The 25,206-nt window shown below is 33.5% G+C and overlaps 5 protein-coding genes across 5 annotated transcripts; 2 read left to right on the plus strand and 3 right to left on the minus strand.

Annotated features, from left to right (window-relative positions):
* Nucleotides 1-1,707: 1,707 nt before the first annotated feature.
* Nucleotides 1,708-2,919, plus strand: LOC142536989 (LOB domain-containing protein 37-like). The gene is made up of 2 exons (XM_075642502.1): nucleotides 1,708-2,094; nucleotides 2,180-2,919. Exons 1-2 carry the CDS (start codon nucleotides 1,911-1,913, stop codon nucleotides 2,641-2,643), a joined length of 648 nt encoding a protein of 215 aa, XP_075498617.1. The 5' UTR covers nucleotides 1,708-1,910; the 3' UTR covers nucleotides 2,644-2,919.
* An 8,578-nt stretch (nucleotides 2,920-11,497) lies between these two features.
* LOC142536993 (transcription factor MYB1-like) lies at nucleotides 11,498-13,078 on the plus strand. The gene is made up of 3 exons (XM_075642505.1): nucleotides 11,498-11,907; nucleotides 11,983-12,112; nucleotides 12,193-13,078. Exons 1-3 carry the CDS (start codon nucleotides 11,775-11,777, stop codon nucleotides 12,758-12,760), a joined length of 831 nt encoding a protein of 276 aa, XP_075498620.1. The 5' UTR covers nucleotides 11,498-11,774; the 3' UTR covers nucleotides 12,761-13,078.
* Nucleotides 13,079-14,377: 1,299 nt separating this feature from the next.
* On the minus strand, nucleotides 14,378-16,091 carry LOC142536990 (peroxidase 51-like). The gene is made up of 4 exons (XM_075642503.1): nucleotides 15,766-16,091; nucleotides 15,478-15,678; nucleotides 15,112-15,277; nucleotides 14,378-14,963 (listed from the first exon to the last, which is right to left on the minus strand). The coding sequence occupies exons 1-4, from the start codon at nucleotides 15,985-15,987 to the stop codon at nucleotides 14,557-14,559; spliced, it is 996 nt and encodes a 331-aa protein (XP_075498618.1). The 5' UTR covers nucleotides 15,988-16,091; the 3' UTR covers nucleotides 14,378-14,556.
* Nucleotides 16,092-19,401: 3,310 nt separating this feature from the next.
* Nucleotides 19,402-21,823, minus strand: LOC142537874 (BTB/POZ domain-containing protein SR1IP1). The gene is given in 8 exon segments (XM_075643357.1): nucleotides 19,402-19,739; nucleotides 19,741-19,928; nucleotides 19,931-20,006; nucleotides 20,009-20,089; nucleotides 20,399-20,935; nucleotides 21,017-21,145; nucleotides 21,147-21,584; nucleotides 21,806-21,823. Coding segments are annotated over 8 exon segments (1,650 nt in total). The 3' UTR covers nucleotides 19,402-19,556.
* A 377-nt stretch (nucleotides 21,824-22,200) lies between these two features.
* LOC142536991 (putative prolyl 4-hydroxylase 9) lies at nucleotides 22,201-25,025 on the minus strand. Its single transcript, XM_075642504.1, has 8 exons — nucleotides 24,640-25,025; nucleotides 24,413-24,520; nucleotides 23,896-24,053; nucleotides 23,672-23,774; nucleotides 23,437-23,532; nucleotides 22,964-23,029; nucleotides 22,735-22,854; nucleotides 22,201-22,533 (listed from the first exon to the last, which is right to left on the minus strand). The coding sequence occupies exons 1-8, from the start codon at nucleotides 24,763-24,765 to the stop codon at nucleotides 22,441-22,443; spliced, it is 870 nt and encodes a 289-aa protein (XP_075498619.1). The 5' UTR covers nucleotides 24,766-25,025; the 3' UTR covers nucleotides 22,201-22,440.
* Nucleotides 25,026-25,206: the final 181 nt, after the last annotated feature.

The following is a 25,206-nucleotide window of genomic DNA, read 5'->3' on the forward strand; positions in this document are numbered from 1 at the left end:
AATATATTTGAAATGATGATTTAAAATGATTTCATCTTGAGATGCATTTGAAATCAACGACAATAACTCAAAAAATAAATATTTGAAACTTGGAATTCATCGTAGAGTTGATTTGTCCAAAAAAAAAAAACAACTGATTTTTTATTATAGATTCAAGAATTCAAATTCATCCATTCAAATACAACATACATGCATAAACAACTTAATCTGTTAATTCGTACTACCTTTATTTCATAGCAATTAATACACAAGATTTTTTAATCAATTCGAGATGTCTATGGGGAATGTAATTTCACAAGTATGTCACAAGGATAATTTTGAAAAAAAAAAAATCTAATAATTTTGGTCAAATGTATTTTTTTTTTTTCACGTTGAAAATTAGTGGTATGGAGTAATGGACTCTTTATTTGACATTCTTATGTCATGGATATTTGTTACGTGAAATTTCGTGGAGATGAGTTTAAATACTTTCCCCCATAATTAACTGCATCCCCATAGATGAACATGTAGGCCAGTTACGCATTTTAATTATGAAGTATGGAGATTAAATGATGATATATATATAATTTATAAATGGCGATTAAATGATAAAAACATTAAAATCCGATTCTTGGATAACAAAATGAAATTGCATGGAACTATGGAAGGGCTAGGTTGTAGGATAAGGAGGACTCCACGCCCGCCGTAGTCAATCGGAAAAAGACAATGACAATTTTCTGAACAAGAAATTTGGATGTAAGTACACATTTATTCACTCAATTTATGATGAAATTTTGATTAAGAATACGAAGAAAAAACAGGTGGAGTAAATTAATTAAAGTTCTAGAACAAATTGCATCTAAGACCATGTAAATTAATATACAAAAAAAAAACATGAAATATCTTATATGAAATTAAGGTTGTGTTTGTACCGAATGATTTGAAATTCATATATTTAATTGTATTTTCATTTATTGGATAAGTTATATCGAAAAAATTAAATTTATTTTCATACTTATTTACATACAATTTTTTTGTTGAAGGTCTCATATTGACAGGTCAATTCTCTCCTAATGGCAGAATTAATAGCTACCCACAAAGGGTTATTGATGGTCAAACATCGGGATGGCAATGTTGGCTCCTGAGTCCAATGCAATCTAATAGATTAATCACGATTTTTTTTCTGAAGAAAACAATATCGCGAAAATATTTTGTTTGATCTGTGACAATTCACCAAGAACTTCGATTTAGCATTGCTCTTGGAATCCCAACCAAGTCGCCGACGAACTTACCGTCATAGTTTTCTTAATGGCGGAAATGTGTTTTATCAGAATGCTACTCTGTTGTGTATTAAGAAAACTATGAACTTTGATTAGATGATGTGCTAATGAAAGCTCTACTATAAAAATAAACAAATAAATAAAATACGGCTGACCTCATTTTCCAAATGGAAAGGGTGGTCCCTTTCACAACTAGCATATTGAACTAGAGTTTTGTATTGTATATATAATAGAGTGTACGAGTAGTAAAAAATAAAGTGTGAGGTTATCATCAAGAATCTGAGCATCTGCAAGGCAAACAGAATCCAACGGTTGAGGGACTCCTATCCGCGGAAACACGGAGCCGCTATCGCCCAGCACTTTGGAATCTAACCCAACCATGCAAGACTTAACTCGCCAGTCGCACCCACTCAACTGACCTAACCCTAGTTAAACCTACTCTAAACTTTAACCCCACTCTTGCTCTACTTCCATTCTCCACTTCTCTTTATATATCAACCTTTCTTCTTTTCACGATCTAATCTTGATCTTCTCTCTCTTGCTGCTTCTGGTTCTTGATTCTTAAGCATCTGAGTAGCAGTTAACAGATCTTCGTGTGTTGTAATCCAGAGGAATAACCAGGAGAATTTTATTATTTACCTAGCAGGAGAGATGAGTTGCAATGGATGCCGGGTTCTTCGGAAGGGATGCAGCGAAACGTGTATTTTGAGGCACTGTTTACAGTGGATTGAAAGCCCCGAATCTCAAGGCCACGCCACCGTTTTTGTGGCCAAGTTCTTCGGCCGCGCCGGTCTCATGTCCTTCATCTCCGCCGTCCCGGAAAATCATAGACCTGGTGAACATATTTTTTTTCAAAATTTAGCATCCCGTATTCTTGAGCTGATGATCTAAATTGAAACTAAAATGAAAAACTTGCGCAGCCCTCTTCCAGTCTTTGCTGTTTGAAGCTGCAGGAAGAACGGTTAACCCTGTAAACGGCGCGGTGGGGCTTCTCTTGACCGGGAACTGGCACGTTTGCCAGACGGCGGTTGAGACCGTTCTCCGTGGTGGCGCGTTGAAGCCGATAGCGGAGTTCCTCGGCGGTGCGTCCGATCCCGACGACTTGTCTGACTGCACGAACATGTTCAATCTCCGAGATCCATCCCTGACTTCACGATCAAAGTTGCAGAAGCGCCGCCGTCTCCCGGAGGATCCGGTTCGGATCATGCAGTTATCTGATCTTGATCTCAGTTTAACACCGGGTTTCCATGGTAAAAATACGAGCCCTTTACCCAGGACGCGGCGACTGGGGAGCCCATCGATGAATTCCGAGGAATCTATGACGACAACTTGTGGAGATCATCAAACAAAAAACGAAATAAAACTTCTAAACTTGTTCAATTAATTAGGTAACGAGAAAAAAGAGGGATTAAACTTTGGTTATCATCTTCAACTTTTTTTAGCTCTTATCCCGTATTAATGGTAAGTTTTCTTCCGGGAATTTTACTCCGGCGAGGTATTGTAGCTAACGAGCGGCGCAAGATTCCCCTCTTTCCCCTCTTAGTAATTATCTTAGTAAGGAAAAGAAAGGGAAAATTCAAGTTTCTCTTGCGATTACTTTCTTCCTCGTAGATGTAATTTCTTGAATCGTGTCTAATGACTGTTGGACTTGAATTATTGGGACACACTCACGAGCATTTTGACCCTTTTCCGTTGGTTCACATCCATATCTTTGATTTACATATATGTCATTCTTTTACATGATAGTGATACTTTACTTGCTAATTATGCTTCTTGCACATGGGAGTGATGGTACGTATTAAATCTTAACACTTCCATTATAAATAAATAAAAAAAATTAAATCTAAAAGAATTTTACATTGAAAATAAGAGTATTATGTTAATTGAGATATTTTTATGTTGTATAAATAAATACCGATTGTGTTTCATTGTATATGAATTAATTAAGATACGTATTTGGACAATTTTTAAAATGCATAGGTTACTTTAGCTAGATGAATGTGGATTGACTAAATATGCACATTTAAGCCGATTAATGACTAATTTGCGTCCATCTTTACTTCGTGAGATGAGAGGATAGATCAATTTAATTATAACATATGTGAATATGTATAATCTATTTACTTTTTTTTCACCAAGTTACATAAAATGGAATTATTTATACCCCACATACATGACTTAAATATTTCAAAATTTTTGGCAACTCACCACACTTGTTAGACAGTAATTTTGAATGAGTAGGTTTTTTTATGAGACGGTTTTCGTGATGCGAATCAATATTGCCTATATTTATAATAAAAATAATATATTTTTATTTGTGACCTAAATATAATATTTATCTTGCCACGAGTATTTTCATGATTTTGAATAATGGATCATTAGATTTACTACTAAATAAATTAATTTTTAGAAGGAAAAGGACATGGAATTAAACAAGTAATAAATGTGAAATGGACCATCGGTTCGCTCTCCTGAAGAAACATTGGTGATGCTAAGGAATGAAGAAAGGAATCTCCAAACTCCAATCACATTGGAGGGAAGCCAGTTCCTACTTGCTTGGGGTCAAACTTTGACTTAATTAAAAATTTCAACCCTGATGGTTATTACGTGGCAATAGTTAATTTGTCTAGCAATTCATATTAAATTATATTTTCTGGACAAAGGTTACAAGTTTAAATGTACACATAACTTCTTAATAACTAATATGGGAGTACTCGATGCGAGATTATTCAATAAAGGAAGTGCTATTGATGTGTATCATCCGAACTTATCCACAGAAGAAAGAAAGTTGTTGGACATTTCTTGGAATATATTGTCTTTTTATGAAATATATTTAGGTTTAATGCGTCAACGGGTATGGGCTTCGTTGGCTTTTGTTATTAATAATGGGTGGGTAAATCTGTGGACCTTTCGGTTTATACGACAGCTTATTCTCTGAGAGGGCCAAAGACAGTTACAAATTGCTAGGTGTGAAACAATTGGCCTTTGGAGTGTGTGAAGCGACGAAACACACACACACACATATAATAATGAAGGATTGCTTAATTGTTATTGTGTGGACCCACCAAAACGGTGTTGTTTAACTTTTAGATCAAAAATTTGTGTGAGACAATCTCACGGATCGTATTTTGTGATACAGATCTCTTATTTGGGTCATACATGAAAAAATATTACTTTTTATACTAAGAGTTATATTTTTTATTGTGAATATCGACAGAGTTGACACGTTTCACAGATAAAGATTCTTGAGACCGTCTTACTAAAAACCATGTTGCATTCCTTCTTTTGGCTGAGAAAAAAATTGTTGTTAGTTTATAGTTTTTATTTAATAAATTGCTTCTAAAGCTATTGTCAGTGCCATATCTTGAATAATTCAGTCCTCATCTGGCCATCGCTACTTGAATCCAGGCCGTTCCACTATTTGGAGGCAAAAGAGTCGTTTGATTCAGTCATATTTTTTTGGGGGTCTCGTGATTTTTTTAAAAAACTTATTATATATATAGTTGTGTAGATTGACATAATATTAATTTATTGTTTCTGATTTTTTTTTCTTTTTATAATTATTGTGCCTCGCAATAAATTTATTTACAAAATTTATTGTTCCTAGGTAACTTGATAAATTTTTTTCCCGACATAAATTAATTTTTATCGTGGCAAATATAAACAAAAAATATATAAATTTCTTATGTAGCAATATAATTTGACCAATATAAAAATTATTATTTAACTCATAAGGGGTTTGTAGTTATTTAATCGAAGAAAATAGATTAAGATTTCTCAATTACTCATATTGTTTATGAATTCTTGTTGATTGTTCTTGGTCTTTTTGTTATAGTAGTAAGTACAAAATTAAGTTTTTTAAAGTTAAAGTTCGTCAAAACATATCTTTCCAATCAACCACGTCACGAGAAAATATTGAATGAATTATTTATGTTATCAATTAAAAAATAAATTACTGCAATTTTTAACTCTAAAACTCGCTTGATATTTTTACTCAATTATAATATATACTAGGCACAATGACACATACTTTCCGTGCACATAAAATACATCATTGAACATCAATCATTACAAATGCTATTAAGTTTAAAAAATAAATGAAAAACAAGTAATGCACAAGACATAGAGAAATCTCTCCTAAAAAAAATTTTAGTTATGTTTGGAATGATAAATTTTAAATTCATGGATTTCAAATATATTTCAAATGTATTTTTGTAGTTTAGAGAAAGAAGACAATGAACTTCAAATCCACGTCTTCCATGTTTGTATAATGTTTCATAGTTATTTCAATAACAGATACATTTGAAATTCAATCTACTTTTTGTTATAATTGTGTAAATAATTAAGATATGGATTTAGGATTTCATCTATTATTTCATTGTTACCAATAAAAATATAATCGAAATCCATATATTTCAAATACATCTATCTAAATACAACCTTAGAGAAATCTACCTGTATCCACAATTCTGCTATATAAACTTAGCCAGGAAGAGCGGGGTTCCCCTACCATGTTGGACTTTAATGGCTACTATTGCCAAAATTCAAATGTAGAAGAAGTTTGTAAACGAACTGGGAGAAAAGTTAAAACTCTTTCCAATATATGGAATACTTGGAACAAATGCAGAAGGAGATCAACGTTAAAATAGAATTAAGCAGTTTCTTAACTTGGTACCTTGTTGTTGATAAGAAAACGTGGGAAATCTAAGAGGATGTGAAGAAACTGATTAGGGTATTGTTGGAAAATTAGAAAAAAATCATACCATCCTACTAATATATAAGTTACTATATCCTAATCAAACTTAATAATATACTAGTGCACCGATGTACGCGTTGCGTGCTTATATAATATTTTTTATAATTCATTTGATTTACATTTAAATGAGGATCAAAATATAATTATAAGAAATGGTGAGGAACTACACTGTAATTTTGATATATAAATTAAAAAATAAAAAAATACAAAAATGACATCAGTAAGAATTGAACCTATAACCTAAATCCCAAGAAACAATGACTATATCAACTGAACTACATATAACTTGCAATAAAATTTTAACATTTTATTAATATATATATTTATTAAAACAGACCATGACACCAGAGTTAGCACTACAACAAAAATGGCTTTTCGCAGCGCGCATATGGGCTTTCCGCAGCGTGCAGGTTAAAAGCTCAAGATTATCCCCGGCGTGCATGTGCACGCTGTTAATACTATTATCAACGGCGTGCATTTGTACGCTGTTAATACACCTTTCGGCAACGTGCAATGTACGCCGTTAATAGTAAAAAAAATAAAATATTAGCGACGGTTTTTGACAAAACCGTCGCAACTCGGCGACGGAAAAAAACCTCAAAACTGTCGCTAATTCAGCGACGATCTTTAAATTTAGCGACAGTTTTAAAATTTCGCGACAGTTCCAAAATCGTCGCTAAATTTTGCGTAAAAATAAAAAAAAATTTACTTTTATAATTTAATAAATTTTTATAAAAACTAACGATACAACTATAATATTAATACACATTCTCTTAATTAATAATTAAAAAATTAACCATAAATTGAAACAAAAACACGTATCTAAATCGAAAATAAAATCGTATAAGTAGAGAAAAATTTTAAGTGTTCTAAAATCGTATAAGTAGAGAAAACTTTTAAGTGCTGTGAAGTAAAATGAAACGAAAATTGGATATAAATAGAGAATTTGCGATTTTTTGCGACGGTTATTTATTAAACCGTAAACCGTCGCCGATATACTTATATTAGCGACGGTTAATGCAAATCGTCGCCATTTTAAATCGGCTACGGTTTCAAGGAAACCGTCGCTATATTAGCGACGGTTTTACGAATTCGTCGCTAATTTATAAATTCGAACTCATTTTTCGCAGCGTGCTAATAATATGCATGCCGTGAATAATACTATTGACGGCGTGCTATTAATATACGCCGTTAATGTCTGAACACAATTTTTTTTAAAAAAAATGATTTACTTTTAGCAGCACACATAAACATGCACGCCGTTAATAGTATTATTAACAGCGTGCATTTATTGTGCGCTGCGGATAGTCTGCGGATATTACTATCCGCAGCGTGCTTATAATGCACGCCGTCCATAGTAATATTCGCAGCGTGCTTATAATGCACGCCATTAATAGTATCAAGTTACTATCCGCAGCGTGCTTTTAATGCACGCCGTCAATAGTAATATCTGCAGCGTGCTTTTAATGCACGCCGTTAATAGTATCAAGTGCAACACTATTAACAACGCACATATGGGTGCACGCCGTGAAAATTAGTATTCGCAGCGTGCTTTTAATGCACGCTGTTGATGACGTGCTGCAGAAAATCATTTTTCTCGTAGTGTAGTTACTCTAAGTGTCTTAAACTTAATAGAATAGTATCGATATATAAAAAAAAGATTTTGTTGACTATTGTGCATTGTTTAATTTTTATATTGTTTTCTAGATAGTAATTTAATACGAAAAAAGTTGTGACGAGTCTAAAAAAATATGAATGCACGTGACGATATAGAAAACTCTTTTTAAATTTTGACTCATGCCTAAAATTTGTTAAGATCGACCCTAGTTTAATCCTATAAACATATTAGCAGTTCCCGCTTGAAACGTTGAGCACCATCTACAAAATGGGAACACGTAAGTTGATCGTTCATGTACAATAATATAGTTGTAGAGAAATTAAAATTGTTTTAGAAATGAAATGCAATGGTAAAATTGTGACAATAAAAAAAAAAGTAATGGCAATTAAAGCATTATTCTTTTAACGATGTGGTCGGTTTATTTAATTTTTTTTAGAAAAACATACGCATGGTCGGGAAGTGGGATGTATGATCATGGACATGAAATCATTGTATATTGTAATATTAACTCAAGACAAGTGGCAAGTGTGACGCGGGTTTCACCACCGCTCCTTTTCGTTGATCTCGGCCAATGACGACAAATTTTCCTTTCTTCTTGGCAATAACAATTAAATAATTAATTTAAAACAGTATATAAAAAATGTGTGTTTCTTAAAAAATACAATCAGATGTACTTTTAACTCATATAAATTCAAATTTGCGTTTTTTTCCCAATTTTTTAAATCCAATTTGTGTTATCAATATGACGCGATTGTCTATTGTAAATTGAACTGAAAGCGTCGTTTTGGTTGGTGGATAAAGGATGGATTAATAACTAATCATTCATCATCCTGCGTTTGGTTGGAATATTATATGTTCTTAGTTATCCTATTGGCCCTCATTTGGGCCCGTACTGTACCGACAGTGTGTGATGTCTTATCATTCTTTGGAGGTGTGATTCTTTGTGCATGTTTATGATTAGAATAGTTTATTACTCTTATAACCTGACGTAATTGTTTATAGTTTTTCAACAACCTCGTTAATTTTTGAGATAAAATGTGAAATTAAGGTTGAAATGAAAAAATGATAAATTGATTACAAAATAAAATGGTTTTCAAAATACTAAAAATATATATTTTTTAAGCTTAAAAAAATAGATATTTTACTTCACAATATATCACAAAATGTACGCATTTTTAAAAAGGTTTAATAATAAAACAGTAAGAAAAAATAATAACATATTAAGAATTACAATAATACTAATAAAAATAATATATACGTGATAAGAATAGTAATAAATAATAATAATTTAATAACTATCATGTTATTTTAAGAATATATATTTAATTAACACTTACGACATTTTGGTCATTATAATAAAATTTACAAAATTAATCTATCATTTTAAAATCATACCAAACATTATGTTATTTATCCCACCATACTATTAATCCATAACTCTCATTTTTTAATCACTCTAATTATTAATCATTTACTTATCCCATCACACGTATCAAACGGAGCCAAAATTGATTCCAAATCATTGAAATTTTGAATTATATTGAAATGTTATTTTAATTTAAGAATATCAGAAAGTAGTACTTGACGGGGCCCATTCTATCTGTGACAATTTATGTACGATTCGTATTTTATTTTTGCAAGTTGCTTAAAACAAGTTGGCTGCACAAAGTGTAGGTGAAAATGAAGGCTGTGACGTTATCATCCTCATAATTTTCTATCGCATGGCGGAGTTTTGAGATTGTCAATGCCTGGGCCTCCTTTGCCTGCCTAATTATTATTATTAGATAAATATATTAATTTAGCTTTAAAATTATTAAATTTATGGGCACTTGAAACTCGAAACGTTTTGTCTCCGACTTGGGAGGAACGTGGCTTTTCAATAGATTTCAAGGTCGTTTAATCTCGGGTTCTGCCCTCCCATATTTGTGTGTGTGTGTGTGTGTGTGTGTGTATAAGTATATATATATATATATCTGATATTATATAATATGAAAAAAATGTCAGATTTGAAATTGGTGGGGACTCAAAAATAAATAACATGATATTATTTTATGCTTGCCTGAAACTCAACTAATTTAGATGGAAATAAATACCCTTTAAATTATTTAAACATAAGATAACAATTTTGATTTGACTATATTTTTTAACGAATATATAGACGAAGAGGAAGCTAGGGCATCATAAAGGAAAATAAAATCAATTTTAATCTTATCCGTTTCAAGAAAAAAATATTAATCTTTTGTCAAAAATATTATTATTTTTATAAATATAAATCGAAAGACTTATATACCGTATGATAAATGATTTATTCCTCATGAATTATGGAAGAATAAAATTGATAGATTTATTAGAATAAAAGTAAAGACTAAAGTCGTTCGAAAACCCCGACAGGAAGGGGTCAGCAACACATGAACTTCACGTGTCCTCCTATTTTTCAACATCATACGGATCTGTCCTCAATTAGGCAATGTATAATCTTTGCCTTTTTTTTTTTCTTAAAGATAAATTAAAAAGAGGGAATATTTTTATTGAAAAGAGAGGGGGAAAAGAAAAAGAAAAAAGAATCTCAAGTAGTAGTACCAATATCCAGAACCCAATAATTTAATTAGCTTAACTGCGACAGGACATTACCAACATTTTATAATTTTCATCGAGAACTAAAGAATTTGTTTCTTCAATAACGAAAAAGAAACTGTAAAATTTGCTTTGGAAGTCATGTGAGTAAATATTCTCATGAGAAAATTAATCCTACTTTATATTTTCTTCCTGTTCCAGAAAGTATTCCAATGAATATTCGGTGGTAGAGGTTGGCAAGGTAATAACTTGCGTCAATCTTGAATTTGTATACGAATTTATATAATTTTATTATATGTTATTAATAATATTATAATGTAATATCTTCTCAAATAATTAGTACGTACTTCGTTTTTGATAATATTAATTATGTAAAATATTTATCATATAAATTGAACACTTTCAAATCAAAGCGTTTATTTTGCTAGTTGATTTCACAGAATTCTTGAAATAATGTGTTTTTGCATACATAAATTGAACCAAAAACACATTATTTCAAGAATTCTGTGAAATCAACTAGCATACATTACTTACAACTTTAAATTTTCAAAATCAGTTCATGACTACACCATCGACACAAAAATATATATATATATATATATAGAGAGAGTTTTTGTAGCTAATTTACAAGAATATCAGCACAGGATACCCTATTTTTGCATCTTGCAACTTTATCTACGGCAGCTTTGGCTTTGATCACTGTGTCGAATCCGTCTCCGGCCAATGATAAATTGTCCGCGTGAGCCTTATTCCGGCGCGGTGTGAACGCTACCATAGCCGATGCATCGCACCCCTACACATACATAAACATGTATTAGATTTAAATGTTAGTGCGTCTGTATTGAAGTTTAAAGAAACGGTAACATCAACCAAAATTCGGGTTACCGAAACAAAAGAATCGTGGGAGAAGAGACGAAGGATTGCAGGAACTGTAACAAATGTTTGTCGGAATTTGGTCGTCACGACTTTTCGGACATTCTCAACGTCAGAACAAGCGTTTACGTAGAAAGTTAGTCTCAATTATGCTGAAATGGAGTTCGCAAGAATAAAAAAAAACTCAGATAAAGAGGTAACAATAGCTTGAATAGAAATTTGAATCGATCCATTTTGAAATAAAATCCCTTCAAATGAACCATAAGGGATTTTTGTTCAAGATATATCATAAAAATGAGAAAATAGCTTTTTTCAGTTAGTTTTCCAAACTCCCTACCAATGTTGGCAAACCCTAATCTCCATCTAAGACTTCCAATATTTTTCCATCTTATTGATTCGATGCACTGACCTATGACTCCATAGAACGATTTTTTCTATTACTTTTTACATTTACGCTACTCAATCTAATCAAATGATGTAACAAAATCGTGTGTGAAACAACTTTATGTATCTAGCATTTCCCAAATTGCTACATGAAAAGGAGGTCCAAACGACATCTAGTTCACACCCCACCAGAAAATAACAAGTCCCCACAAGTCTTCAACCTTTAAAGGGACAATTTGTGTTGTCTCATGGCATAGAAGAGACACATTCAAACTTGGAACACACACTATCAAGATTTTTGAAATAAGGAATGGGGAGAAGTCCTTGTTGTTCCAAAGAAGGCTTAAACAAAGGGGCATGGACTGCCATGGAAGACAAAATTCTCACAGATTATGTTAAGATACATGGCCAAGGAAAATGGCGAAAGCTACCCAAGAAAGCAGGTAAAAATTGGAATTCAACTTTATCAAATATGATTTTCTTTTTAACTGAAATAACCATTTTTTGTGAAAATTTAGGCCTTAATAGATGCGGAAAAAGTTGTAGGCTTCGTTGGTTGAATTATTTACGACCGGATATCAAGAGAGGACATCTAAGTACAGATGAAGAGGATCTTATTATCAGACTTCACAAGCTCCTTGGAAACAGGTCGTTGTTTGCCTCATTTTGTTTCTTATATAGAAGCTTTATTGTGTCGCACTCTTGAATGTGCTTTTAATTTTATATAGATGGTCTTTAATAGCTGGAAGGCTTCCGGGGCGAACAGACAATGAAATCAAGAATTACTGGAACACCAACATTGCCAAGAAGCGAGCAATGGCTGATCCTAAACTGGCTAAACAATCCACAACGAAGAAAGAAAATCCATCAGCAAGCCAACCTCAACTTCCCAACAGCGTAGTATCACATGTAATTCGTACGAAGGCGAAAAGGGCTTCTGAGGCTTTCGTCGTAACGAATCCGTCCCAAAATGTTGAAAATGTTGAATCCACATCTGCATTTGGACAGTCACAAGTTGAAAATCATAAGGCGGAAAAGTTGGAATCTGATCAGTTTGGCATGGTGGATTTCAAACTGGACGACAAGTTCTTTTCCGATCTATTCAGCTCTGAGCTCTTCACATTTTCTGATCAGAAGCTGGATAATGGATTGGGGGAGGATTCACTCAATAACATGAAGAACAGCACCGGCTATCCTACTACAAATTCGTGTCAGATTCCTGATGAAAAGCAGCAGGATTTTGATATGGGATCGATGATGAATATAGATCCTGAGATGGACTGGTTTCAAGATTGATCGACTGATTGCGAACAAACGAAAGTTTATTGTTTACTCTCCAAACTCATTTCAATTCGCGGATCTTGATATCGAGTCAGTGACTGAGACCGAATCATCCATGTATTGGTTGAGTTCAATATTGATATGATTATTCTGCAATTAATGACATGGAGGGTGGAAGTTTTCTACAACATTATCTTTGTGAAATTGTTGAGCATAATGGATCAAGATTTAGAAATTTTTGTCTAATGCTTGTCATCTGTCATCGATACAATCATATTTTATGACATTCATTTAATATCATTTCTCTTTATAGAATGAATTTGGTGCGACGAAATTACTGAAGCATGCTGTTATATAGATTATTTGCTGATTTACGGGGAAAGGCCGTCCATTGACAGTGTATTTAGACAGCTGCTATGGATGATGAAGAATTTATTAAAATTTGTTCTTCTCCGCATTTGGCAAAATTCTCTATTTTGCAGCCAACAAAAGGGCCTATTACTTGACTACCAGCTCGCTTTGTTTGGAAAATTGTTTTCCAATTTTAATAAACTCGTTTTATATCCGTAACTTGATACTTTTTTTTTCCTTGGCAAAAGATTCCAACAATTATTTTCCAAGATCCCTTTTTATTTCTTAATTGTCGACGAAAAAGAAAAGGCAAAAAATAAATTTGTATATGCGACTGTTTATTGATAAAATAAAGATCTCAATAATAGAAATTTGAAAAGTTATCTTCATATTGATACAGCTTCTCTTAAGTTTAATTTATATGTTAGTTTTTTAAATTTTATGTAAGTGTGATTTATTTTTATATGTTGTATTCTTTCATTTCAAGTTTAAAATAAAATTTTAATTTTAAATAAATGACACCTATAAAATAAGATAAAATAACTTTACGTACTATATATTATATTATATATATATATATATATATATAAAATAATAATAATTTAAATTGTGTAAATAATTTGAAATTGAATTTATTTAATGTTAAATAAAAATAAGATGAATGAGTGGACAGCGGAACCTACAAATAATGAGTGTTAATGTAAAATGAATGTAGGAGGACAGATGTGTTAATATAATTTGAATGTGACATGTGAATCCTACGATTTTTGATGAGATTATAATAATAACGAATGTGGATGCCCTGTCTGGAATCCAATACCGATGGACTCTGACTGCATCACTGATTAAACAAATAAAATTGACGAGATTATGAGAAAACCAAACCTACTTATGTTTTCTTCTTATTCTAAATCTCCTTAAATAATTAGTACTTCATGGTTTAATTATGTATTATGTCAATAGGAGTTTGAAACTGCATTTTCGAAAATACTCAAGTGTATACATTAGATCGAACACGAATATTATTATTAGATTAAACACAAATAATGAAGTTTTTTTTTACCGCTTGATTTGAGAGGAGAGGGCATCATATATACCGTAGTCTCGTATAGGTCGAGTGAATCAATCACCTCTTGCTCAAGTATAAGAAAGGGTCAAAAGAAAATTTTTAGTTACAACGGGAGATTAGATCTCCTAGAGTTCCGTGATATTTCGAATTGGTTGTCATGTAGTCGCTAATAACCAACGAAATGACAAATGCTTTTCCACTAAATCATTATTTCTTCTCATAATTGAATCTACACGCCATGAGTTTTATTGAAAAATCCTTTTTAATAATAATTAGAAAAATGAACACAGACCCATTCAGCTTATTAAATAATTCTGAGTCCCTATACATTTAATCAATGAAACCCAATAAAAATAAAATAAAAAATCCAACCCATATAGGAAGCCCTAACTCAGTTAAATCTTCCACAGTCAAACCGAATATTCCCATTTCTCCCGGTCTTGATTCCGACCCGGCCCAATTTAGTTATGGCCTGAATGAAAGAAGCATTGAAGGCTCGAGTATTGGATGCCCATGTGTTAACAGTGGGTCTGGATCTCGTGTCAGTAAAAAGGACTTGGTCCGAAGTGAATAGGCCCTTTCCAGTCTGAAGATTTTTGTAGTACGCGTTGTCGAATGTTCTTGGTGTTGTAGGATCCATGTCAATTGCAATCGTCGGGTCAACTTTTTTGGGACACATTCCTCGCAACTGGGTCGCATACTGCCGGTTAAGGGTTGGATCGATAGGGTTGGTCCGGTTGAAACTGTATATCCGGTTGGAAAATTTACTGCAGTGGGAAAATCCTAGTGTGTGGGCAGCTGCACGGAACAATAGTGAATATCATAAAATAACATAGTCTTGAAATATTTCCAAAACTTTGACCATTTACTACTCTAATGTAATAAGGACAGATTTATGATGCTTGTTCGTTCATTGATTAATTATTCTACATGGGAAATTGATTACCTGAGAGAGCAATCATGTCTGTCTGATTTAGGCCTCTTGTCGCAAACATGGAAGTAAGCTGGTTCAGATTGAAAGTTGGCTGAGGCAAATTTCCATCAACACTTGCTTCAGTTGAACTCAAACCATCCAATCTCCCCAACTCCACAGTATATGAAGGCCCACCAGCCTATGTTTTACAAATTTTAGAAATGATTATTCATATATCAGAATAAAATTTGCAAAAAAATTAGAATATTATTGAATCTAAATGTATGAATTTACTATATATATTATATATATGTATATACACGCACATGTCACAATGGTATTGTATATAACATCACGTAGTAATAGTAACAGTAATAACAATGCTCCAATTTTACGAACCAGGACAATGACGTCACGAGTGGCTAATGCAAGAATATCAGCACAAGATACCCTATTTTTGCATCTAGCAACTTTATCCACGGCAGCTTTGGCTTTGATCACTGTGTCGAATCCGTCTCCGGCCAATGATAAATTGTCCGGGTGATCTTTTTCAGCCTTATTCCCTGGTGTAGACGCTACAATAACCGATGCATCACACCCCTATACATTCATAAACACGTATCAGATTTTAAATGCTAATACGTCTATATTGAAGTTTAAAGAAACATCAACTCAAATTGGACGTACCGAAACAAAACAATCGTGAAAGAATAGACGAAGGGTTGCGGGAACTGTTACAAATGTTTGTCGGAATTTGGCCGTCACAGCTGTTCGGACAATTTTCTCAACGTCAGGACAAGTTTTTGAGTAGAAATTTGACCTCAGCTGTGCTGAAATGGAGCTCGAAAATAAAATAATACTCAGACAAAGAGGTAACAATAGCTTGATTAGACATTTGAACCGATCCATTTGGCTTTTAAGCTCTGAAAATTTGAGAGAAAATGGGTGGGAGGTTCTTATATAGAGATAGTACTCATCGAAAAGGTATCGTCCGAATTATTAACAGACGTAGTCAAATTTGATATTTAGCTTCCAGCTTTATTTATGCGTACCATATGCGTGTTTGCATGTTCTTTTTATATATTTATATATTTGAAGTTGACTTTATTCGAATCATGGCCGCCAATTAATTTATTTTGTTGATTTTTTTTATAAAAGTTGAACGCGTCGACTGATATATGATGTATTTCCCATCTAACGATAAAAGTAAGATCTAGTAAATAATATTATAGTAGATTTTTTGTGAGACGATCTCACAAATCTTTATCTCTGAGATGAGTCAATCCTACTGATATTCACAATAAAAATTAATAATCTTAGCATAAAAAGTAATATTTTTTCATGGATGACCCAACTAAGAGATCTGTCTCACAAAATACGACCCATGAGACCGTCTCACACAAATTTTTATCATAATTATTAATACCCAAAAACAAGAAGGGGTTATTCATTGTTTCTCAAATTATTTAATTAATTCAAAGAGCTTATTCTATATATATAAGTCGTACTGTCAATAGATGTTTACGTTGTAAGATTACTTAAATAAAAACATTAAACCTACACTTGGCGACGCATAAGGGCATCTCCAACCGTTCTCCATAATGGAAGATTCCTCCATTTTAGAGGATGAAATCTTCTCCAACCGTGCTCTATTTGCTTCCTCCATTTTAGAGTATGCAACAGTAATCCTCTATTTATGGAGAATCACTGTTCATATAGAGGATTGAAAAAGAGTGAGAAATGATTAAAAAATAAATATTTTAAAAATTACAATATAGTACTTTTGAGAAAAAAATTAGGAAAATATCATATATGCTTTTGTCGACCAACGCATTGGTGGACTAAAGCAAGATGCTTTGGTCGACCATACTTTGACAGCACACCAATGCTTTGGTCAAAGCATGGTCGACCAAAGCAAGATAGACTGGTCTTGCTTTGGTCGACCAAGATAAAGCTTGGGTCGACCTTGTTGATCAAAAATTGTTTTAATTTTTTAATAAATTAATTATAATTTACTATTTATAATAGTTATCAAATGGAACTAATGAACAATTTAATGACAAAGAAATACATAACACAATTTATTATAAACACTTATTATTGACTTAATTTAAATTGATAAACATGTGATATTTTTAGACATATGGGTCGAAAATGAAATAAATAGAGTACTTGGTAATATTTAGAGGATATGGGTTGGAGAATGTTTTTGAAAATAGAGATCATGGATCTCTATTTTGGAGGATAGAGGATGAAAAATAGAGGATATAGATTGGAGATGACCTAACATGATGAAAAAAGTTTAGAGAAAGATGAGTCCATATGAGTGGCTAGCTGGCTATATTCATTTCACTTTGCTGAAGGAATTGACATTGATCTAGACAATAAAATTTTAGGGATTATTTTTTAAAAGGTATAATAAATCTAAATATTTTAAGATTGTAGAATCGAAAACTCGTCGATTTACCAAATGTTATATTGGGTGATAACAGTACAATTCAAATTTTTTATATTGTAATAAAAAGTCTTTGTATAGCCCTTGCTATATGTTTATCTCTTATGGTCATTTTTTGATCCAACCTCAGTATAAATATTTTGGGTAAAAGGATAGCGATGATTTATAGGTATATATAATTTCAAAGAAATTGTAAATATTTCAAGAATCTAACTTTTTTAAGATTATTTTTAACAATTTGAAGAACATTAAATATGATATGTTAATGATTGCAAGTAATTGGTATCAATACGCTGGCACCAGCAATTATGGGAACCTACTAAAGAATTTTTTTAAAAAAAATTACATAATCAGTGGGAAACATGCAAGAATCTAATTATAGTACGTAATAACAAATTGATGCATGTTTGATCGATTCAATATTCTTCGTCTATCCCAGCTCAGATATGAGTTTTTAAAAATTATTTATTGAGTATGTCTCTTGTGAGACGGTCTCACGAATCTTTATCTGTGAGACAGGTCAACCCTACCGATATTCATAATAAAAAGTAATGTTCTTAGCATAAAAAGTAATTTTTTTTTATGGATGACTCAAATAAGATATCAGTCTCACAAAATACGATCCGTGAGACCGTCTCACACAAGTTTTATTTGGTTCGATACGAATTTGCTTAAACGACAAGAACAGTGAGAAATTTCTTGAAATGTTAATACAACATATATATTATACACGCATACTTACTCTACATGTGTGTGTGTGTGAAATAAACTGTTGACTTTTTTTGGTATTTATTAATTTGCATATACATTTATTAATTATTAATTTATATATATAATAGTCGAAGATTGAGCTCAACACGCTTAGTTTGAGCCAGATTTAATTTTGTGACAGCAAATGAAAAATCTAAAGTTGAAAGCATGATAAAATAAAATTATCCCATTTATTTATTTATTTTATTTATTTGTTAAATAATAATAATAAAACATTGAAATATACCAGATGGTGGTAGAGGTCCGTGATGTGTATATCATGGGCACTTCAAGAAATTCAATAAACGCAGTAACTACATATATTTATTTTTTAGGAGATTAATATCGAAATTGTGAAATTAAAGTTAAATATAAATCTGAATATTTAGTGATTGGTACGAATAATGGTATTTACACAAATAATTTGAGATTAAAAAATAAATAAAAATCTTTTGAAAAGAATGAAATTGTTTAAATATCTATATATTTTGTACTAATTGGATCGAGGTCAACTTGCTACAGTTGTGCTGTTTTACTCACTCCGACAAATTACGTCCTATTACATGCCATTTTTAAATATGGAATCTTTACGTTCAAAAACGTGAAGATATACTGGCAAAATTTGTAGTGATCATTAACAAAGTCTCTTGACTATAATAATTTTTTTGATAAAATTTATTTGAAAAATAATTTCATATTTTCGAAATAAAGATTGCACCAATTCGAAAACTTTGTATTCATTCGGAAACTTTGTGTCCCTTGGCCTATCACAGAAAGACCAAACAGTGCGTCCCTTGATTTATCACATAATGTTGCGTTCGTATTTAGAAAGTTCGGAACAAACTTCTCGTTCATTTTATAATTGAAAGTTCTGCATATTTTTGTTCGCTATTATCAAGAGTTTGTAATACTGCATTATCTCGATTCGAAGTCGTTGTATCTTAAAGACAACTGCCGTCAACGTAAAATACTGTTATACGGATAATTTCGTCTTACCGATAAAAACATTCATCGAAGTCTCGATTTTACTGCTTCGTATTGATGAACATTGTTCAAACAACAATATATTATTACAAGCCACACGTCGTCGAAAAATCATTCAAATATTTTAATCGGGCATGTTTTAGACAAATCGATTTAAATGTACTCGATTCTTTAATTTTATACAAATATCACACAGAAAATGGATTCAATCCATATCCTCTCCACAAGTTCAAAGCCACAAGCATTCGAGCAAAAAAAATACATAGTTTCACTTGGAAAAATCAAAGTTTCATGATATCGAGTAGCGCCTGTCTCTGCTCAATTTCGTCCTAATTTTCGGAATTTGCATGTTTTCAATATCAGCCCGAATAAATCCGCCAAGTTTTCTGGACACCGAACTCATGAACAATTTCCGGGGCTCAGGCGTTTTCACTGCATTCGAAGTGGTGCAAGAGATTGCTGCTAATGGACTAGCACTTAGCAGGACCAGGCAATGTAGTTGAAGATTTCTCAAAGTCTTTCTATCTCATTTTCATCTTCGCCAACTCAAGTTTCAGGTCTTGATTTTCCGTCCGCAGATTCAAGATTGAGGAATCATCTGGAACGGGGTGAACCTCTGTGAAGTACGAATTTCGGGTATTGGTGCTGCCATCCATGACTATGTTAGCCGTTGCTGCTCGTCGTGAAGGACTTGGACTACAGTTTGAACCGCGAGCCTGTCGTTTTTAGCCGCATGGGCGCGCAAACTTCGCGAGATAGGTTTTGACTGTCCATTGAACCGCATATTCTCTCTCTCTCAACGTCACTTAACGAGGGGTGCGCCTGGAAATTACAACGAAACGATACAGATGAAGCTGATGCCATAACAAAGAACGTTTGCCTACAAAACCTGTGTAAGAATCTATTTATAGTTGCAAACTGGCCTAACCTAGAATATTCAAAATATACATATATATTAGTCGTGTGTTTGGCAATAGATGCTAAAACTTGATCGAACATGAAAGGGAATAGCGCCTGAATTTGTGGTCCTCCGTCTCTAAAGTTATGTTAGAACTTGCTTTTTCTAATAGTGAGATAAATGGTAACGGATATAATTTAAGATTGTACCAGATTTCTAAAGAATGTGCAAACCTTCAAGTAAATGTCTATGGCTCTATACACTCCATCTGTGATTCTGGTTTGTCCAGGGATAAGTTCGGAAAGACTGATGAACTTGGCAATCGATAAATTGCGGTCACAAGCTATTTCTTGAAGGTAACTCTCCATTAATCTCGCAACCATTTCCTTCTCATGCGACGAAGGGGATATATAATCTCGATCTTCAATGCATCCCTCTTTGTTTTCCTCTGTTTCACAGCAGAAAAAAATCATCATGATCCACTGCACGGTCTCAATATCGAACGACGTGTCCCCTGCTATGTAATAGGAAGGAATCAATAGGTCATCTATCACGGCATTTCCGAGTTGTGAAGCCGTTCTCTTCTCCAAGTCAAGCCTGCAAGCCACCGTTGTTTCTAAATATATCGCAGCACGAAGAAGCATAGAAATGAAGCTAACAGAAATTGCATCTTTCTCTATTGGAAGAAGGCCAACTATGGTTTCTAAAACGACCCCTTTCTCGTGTTCATGCCTTACGTCAAGATTCTTCCTATCCTTTGAATATAACTCCTGAAATTTAAAGAAAAATTTGTCACACTTGTGATTCATATAGTATAACACACTAGTCCAATTTATGGAACAAAACCTCACGAAATCTCGAAGATATTTCTGCACATACAGCATTATTATCGCGCCCAGAGCAAGTTTCTTGAATCCTCTGGCCATCATCGCAACAAGGACCCGTTGAAAAAGGTCAATTCGAAGAACGATCAAATCCTCAGGGCTCAGCCCACCGATCAAGAACAGGCTTGGAGTCGTCCAAACCGTTTTCTGCTCTAAATTTTTCAGCAATCTGACTATCTTTACAGGCTGCAAAAGCTATTGCATCTATGCATCGATTCACTAGTTTAACTTCCTCTGCCATAGGTAAAATCGTCTCGCAAGAATGTAAAATGTACACCGCTCCAGCAAGACTCGTGAGTGCAACCTCGTTTACATAGGCTTTGGTCCGCCCTACTTAATTCCCCACTGCGTAATCTTCTGTCATGCCAAGAAACTCAGCCACGCACCTCAGTGTGCCGATGTTAGCTGTGCTGATTTCGAAGTTTATCCCGTAGCAAACTTTCGCAGCGAGTTCGAACCCATCGGCGCCGCCTGGGATATCAGGGATCTCGATTACAGAAACATCCGCATTGGCACTGGGAAGAGTCTCTATAACCTATAAGGATTGACGAGGCGGCCGCTGGAAAATCCGACTTAGCGAATCACTTCACTACTGTGTTAATCTAGATATCTTTGAAGTAACTATGTTAGTCAAATATATGTTAGCCAGAATAACTTTTGACCAAATAGGTGTTTGAAAGTCATGCCACAATGGTTATCCTTTACTTTTCTTTTCGTAGCTATCATGTTGTGTTAAAAACATTGCGCCACCATTACAAGGCTTTGATTAGTCATCTCTTATTTATTAGTTTGTTTTTACTTTCAGGTAAATATGAGAGTCCCATTGGCGACAATTATTTATCCAACTTCCTGGAGATGGCATGGGATAGATGGCCTTTTTTGTTGCAAAGTAGAAATAGATTTAAACTAAAAAATTGTTGATTTTAATGGCTTGACTATATTCTGATATTCCCACTGACCATATTGGTATTCTGATATTCCCACTCCACATAACATTCCCTATTCGTTTATTTTTTATTTTTACTGAAAATAAGAGTTATGAAATAAGACATTGTTCCAACCAAAAGTTGGCCACTTGGGTTCCAAACATAGTTCCTGGTCTGTGCCACTATGATTCAGATATGTTGTCTCTTCGTTTATTACTTGTTTTCCATAAATTTTCAATCGCAATCAGAAACAGAATATCTAATTATGCAGGTAAATCAACACCAGTCCCCATCAATGTAATATGTTGCTCAAATTTTTCTTTCCACGTGGGAGGAATTTTTGAAAGTAACATATATAAATAAACTTTGCTACTTCTATCGAAAAAAATGAATGTTTCCTGTATCCTATGCACATCCAAAACTTTGTCTACTGATTTCTCAGAAATGCCAAGCTCCTTGTGCACATTAATATCCTTCGTCACGTTCTTGGTTCCTGATCCACTTGGTGGCCACCCATTTTTCACCTTTGATTACTGGACAGCTCCCATGGAGGGATGTCTGTGAACCAAACAAAGCAAAATGCATCAGTTTATAATATTTTGATATGCTGTGATACATAAATATAAGGAAAAAATGAACTCTTCATCAAGTTATCATCACAAGCAACGAAACACATCAGCATGTTACACGATCAAAAAACATGGAATTGCTTTCTATGGAAGAACGGATCCTAATGCAGATGTCCTAAATTTTACTTACAAGATCAATTGTGCCATTAGGTAACAGTGAGTAGAATAAAAGTCCATCGCCCCTTCGGGGTTTAACTTTCAGACCAACACATTGGCGAAAATTGTAATTGGAAGCCATGTTTTGTCCATTCTGCACATGAAAAAGCATTTTGTTATGTTTAGCAATTGGCACCTCGAGGGGGTGCATGGCCACCAGAGGGACTTAAAGCTAGAAACTGGTGAAAAGTGGAGAACCTTACCTCGAAAGGAAACATGGTTTCTCCCCCTTCTTGAACGTCAGATAGATACAACAAGAAAGAAGAAAGCTGAACAAGTTCAGAGTAAGGAGTTACGAAAAGTAGTAAACTAGTAAGAGCACAGACAACAAAGGAGAAACGATTGTTGCATTAGAAAGCCCATGGAAATGAATCAGTAATGCTTGTGTTGATAAATAGGTCAGCTGTACTGTAAAAAAAATGATCAAAAAATGCAAACGATTGTGAATAAAGACAAAAAACTGAGATTGGTGACAACAAAATTTTACCAGTGTAAGTTTTAGCTCTTTTTGTAAAGAAACAGAACACTCTGGCAGTTATCAGAACAATAAAAACATATGGGTAGTCATTAGTTTTAATACGAAGATTCCTCAAAGTAATGAGCCGTCAAACATGTGGACCATAACACCTATCACAGTAAAGAACTCGAGAATAACACATTGTCTGTCTTCCATTACCCTTTGGCTCTTCTGTGGACCATATTCCGCTGGATTGAAAGCATCATAATGTGAATGGTAGCTCTGTCCAATCTCATATCGTAAGATATTAAAAGCCTGAACATGATGCAAGGACATTTTCAGGAAAATCTAAGAGAGAAACTGAAATCATGTTTTTTGTTAGTTTAATTAGAGTTTTCGACTAATAAAGACTACATGGAGAAAAAATAAATACTCTAGATTAAAACTAAACTACCTCTCCATGATTCTTAGGGACCATCGTAGCTTTAGCAATTTTTGTCTCGATCTGATCCAGGATTCCAGTTTTGTCATCAGATGAGCTCATGAACATGCCAGAACTAGTACAAAAGAACATAAAACATTTTCACAAAAGGTGATATGAAAGAGAGGCAAAACTACGACCATATACAGCTTCCTTGCTCCACCACGTAGAGCACAGATGCATGTGTAATCAATCACCTTGTCCTAATTCCTTGGGTACTTTCTGCTGTTTCTCCTTCACGTAGAGCCAAGGATGATGGTGTGAGATGCACCTTTGCCATTTGGATAATGCTTTGACATTGTTCTGCAGTCGCAAAATTTGGGAAGTAAACTGCACGAGGATTCCAACTCAGAATCTGCAGTTTGAGTTGAAGAAACGCGATAGACGTGTTAAACAATAAGATATTAAAAAGATACAAAGGAAGGATGAAACAGTTCCAGACTTGCAGCCATCAAACTGCTTCACATCAAAGAGTCAATTAACTGCACATATATCTTCATTGCAAGTTTATTTCCTTCTTTTTCTATTAATTTTTAATTTATCCTCCAACTTTTGTATTCTTAGACAAATAGGTGATATTGATCGTGTATGAAACATACAAGTTCAGATGAACCAAGTTTATTGTACCAGAAACTAGCAAATCCGCATAAAAAGAAAAGACCACCACTGCATTGTGGGACATCAGCAAAAAAGGGGGGAAATTTTGAAACATACCTGAAAGGGTATCGTCTCAACGGACTCTTCTCCGGATTCTCCACGTGGCAGAGGCTCAAATTCCATCTTCTCTTCCTCCATGCTCCGCTGCGGGGACCTCGGCATCTCCTATCTCACGCAAGTAAACAAGGACGATCGATCACACACAGCACCAACATGTACCCTCATATACAGATTTAACACTTCACACTTCAAAAATCATTCAAAATAATTATATACGTACTGACCTGGTGAGAAAAAAGATATGAACCAGAAAAACCGGCGAGGAAGCAGGATAGACACATGAGGAAAATCCACGGCAACCCTAATTTCGTCCGACTTCCTCCGCCAAATTTGCTTCCTTTGATCTTCATTATCGCAAATGTGAGTTTCGATCACTTACAAAATAGTAATTGGACTTATACAAGTGACCTTAGTTCTTGTGGAATTTGAAGCAAAGCCTCAGTGTTTCGTAGGAATTTCTACTTTCTTTGTGGATTTCTTTTGGTTTCGACTTAGATTTTGATAATGCTTGCACGATCGAGAAATTTGAAATTAAGATAAATCCGAAATTGATTTACCCTGATCTATCAAAATCTTTAAATCAATCTAATTTAAAATTCAAACTTTATCAATTATCCTACATTAATACAAATAAATGCAAAGAGCTTATTTGTACCACCTAAACACTAAAGTTAGGCAAACTTGCAAGTCAAATTGATAATTCCATCACGTTAAAATTATACATTCAAGCTGATCTCATACGACTGTTTTTTAAATTAAATATATAATACAATGATAAGTTATCAAACATT

The sequence above is a fragment of the Primulina tabacum genome, chromosome 2 (assembly GCF_025594145.1).
Source record: "Primulina tabacum isolate GXHZ01 chromosome 2, ASM2559414v2, whole genome shotgun sequence".
Lineage (NCBI taxonomy): Eukaryota > Viridiplantae > Streptophyta > Magnoliopsida > Lamiales > Gesneriaceae > Primulina > Primulina tabacum.

Bases quoted from the DNA above. Each gene is read 5' to 3' on its own strand.
- LOC142536991 (XM_075642504.1), bottom strand. From the start codon at position 24,765: ATGAAGATCAAAGGAAGCAAATTTGGCGGAGGAAGTCGGACGAAATTA. The intron at 24,054-24,412 runs GTATGTTTCAAA...CTCAAACTGCAG, and splicing joins TTGAGACGATACCCTTTCAG to ATTCTGAGTTGGAATCCTCG. The intron at 23,775-23,895 runs GTGATTGATTAC...CTTTTGTACTAG, and splicing joins ACCCAAGGAATTAGGACAAG to TTCTGGCATGTTCATGAGCT.
- LOC142536990 (XM_075642503.1), bottom strand. From the start codon at position 15,987: ATGGATCGGTTCAAATGTCTAATCAAGCTATTGTTACCTCTTTGTCTG. The intron at 15,679-15,765 runs GTACGTCCAATT...ATGAATGTATAG, and splicing joins TTCACGATTGTTTTGTTTCG to GGGTGTGATGCATCGGTTAT. The intron at 15,278-15,477 runs GTTCGTAAAATT...TGTAAAACATAG, and splicing joins CTCGTGACGTCATTGTCCTG to GCTGGTGGGCCTTCATATAC.
- LOC142536989 (XM_075642502.1), top strand. From the start codon at position 1,911: ATGAGTTGCAATGGATGCCGGGTTCTTCGGAAGGGATGCAGCGAAACG. The intron at 2,095-2,179 runs GTGAACATATTT...AAACTTGCGCAG, and splicing joins CCCGGAAAATCATAGACCTG to CCCTCTTCCAGTCTTTGCTG.
- LOC142536993 (XM_075642505.1), top strand. From the start codon at position 11,775: ATGGGGAGAAGTCCTTGTTGTTCCAAAGAAGGCTTAAACAAAGGGGCA. The intron at 11,908-11,982 runs GTAAAAATTGGA...GTGAAAATTTAG, and splicing joins AAAGCTACCCAAGAAAGCAG to GCCTTAATAGATGCGGAAAA. The intron at 12,113-12,192 runs GTCGTTGTTTGC...AATTTTATATAG, and splicing joins CACAAGCTCCTTGGAAACAG to ATGGTCTTTAATAGCTGGAA.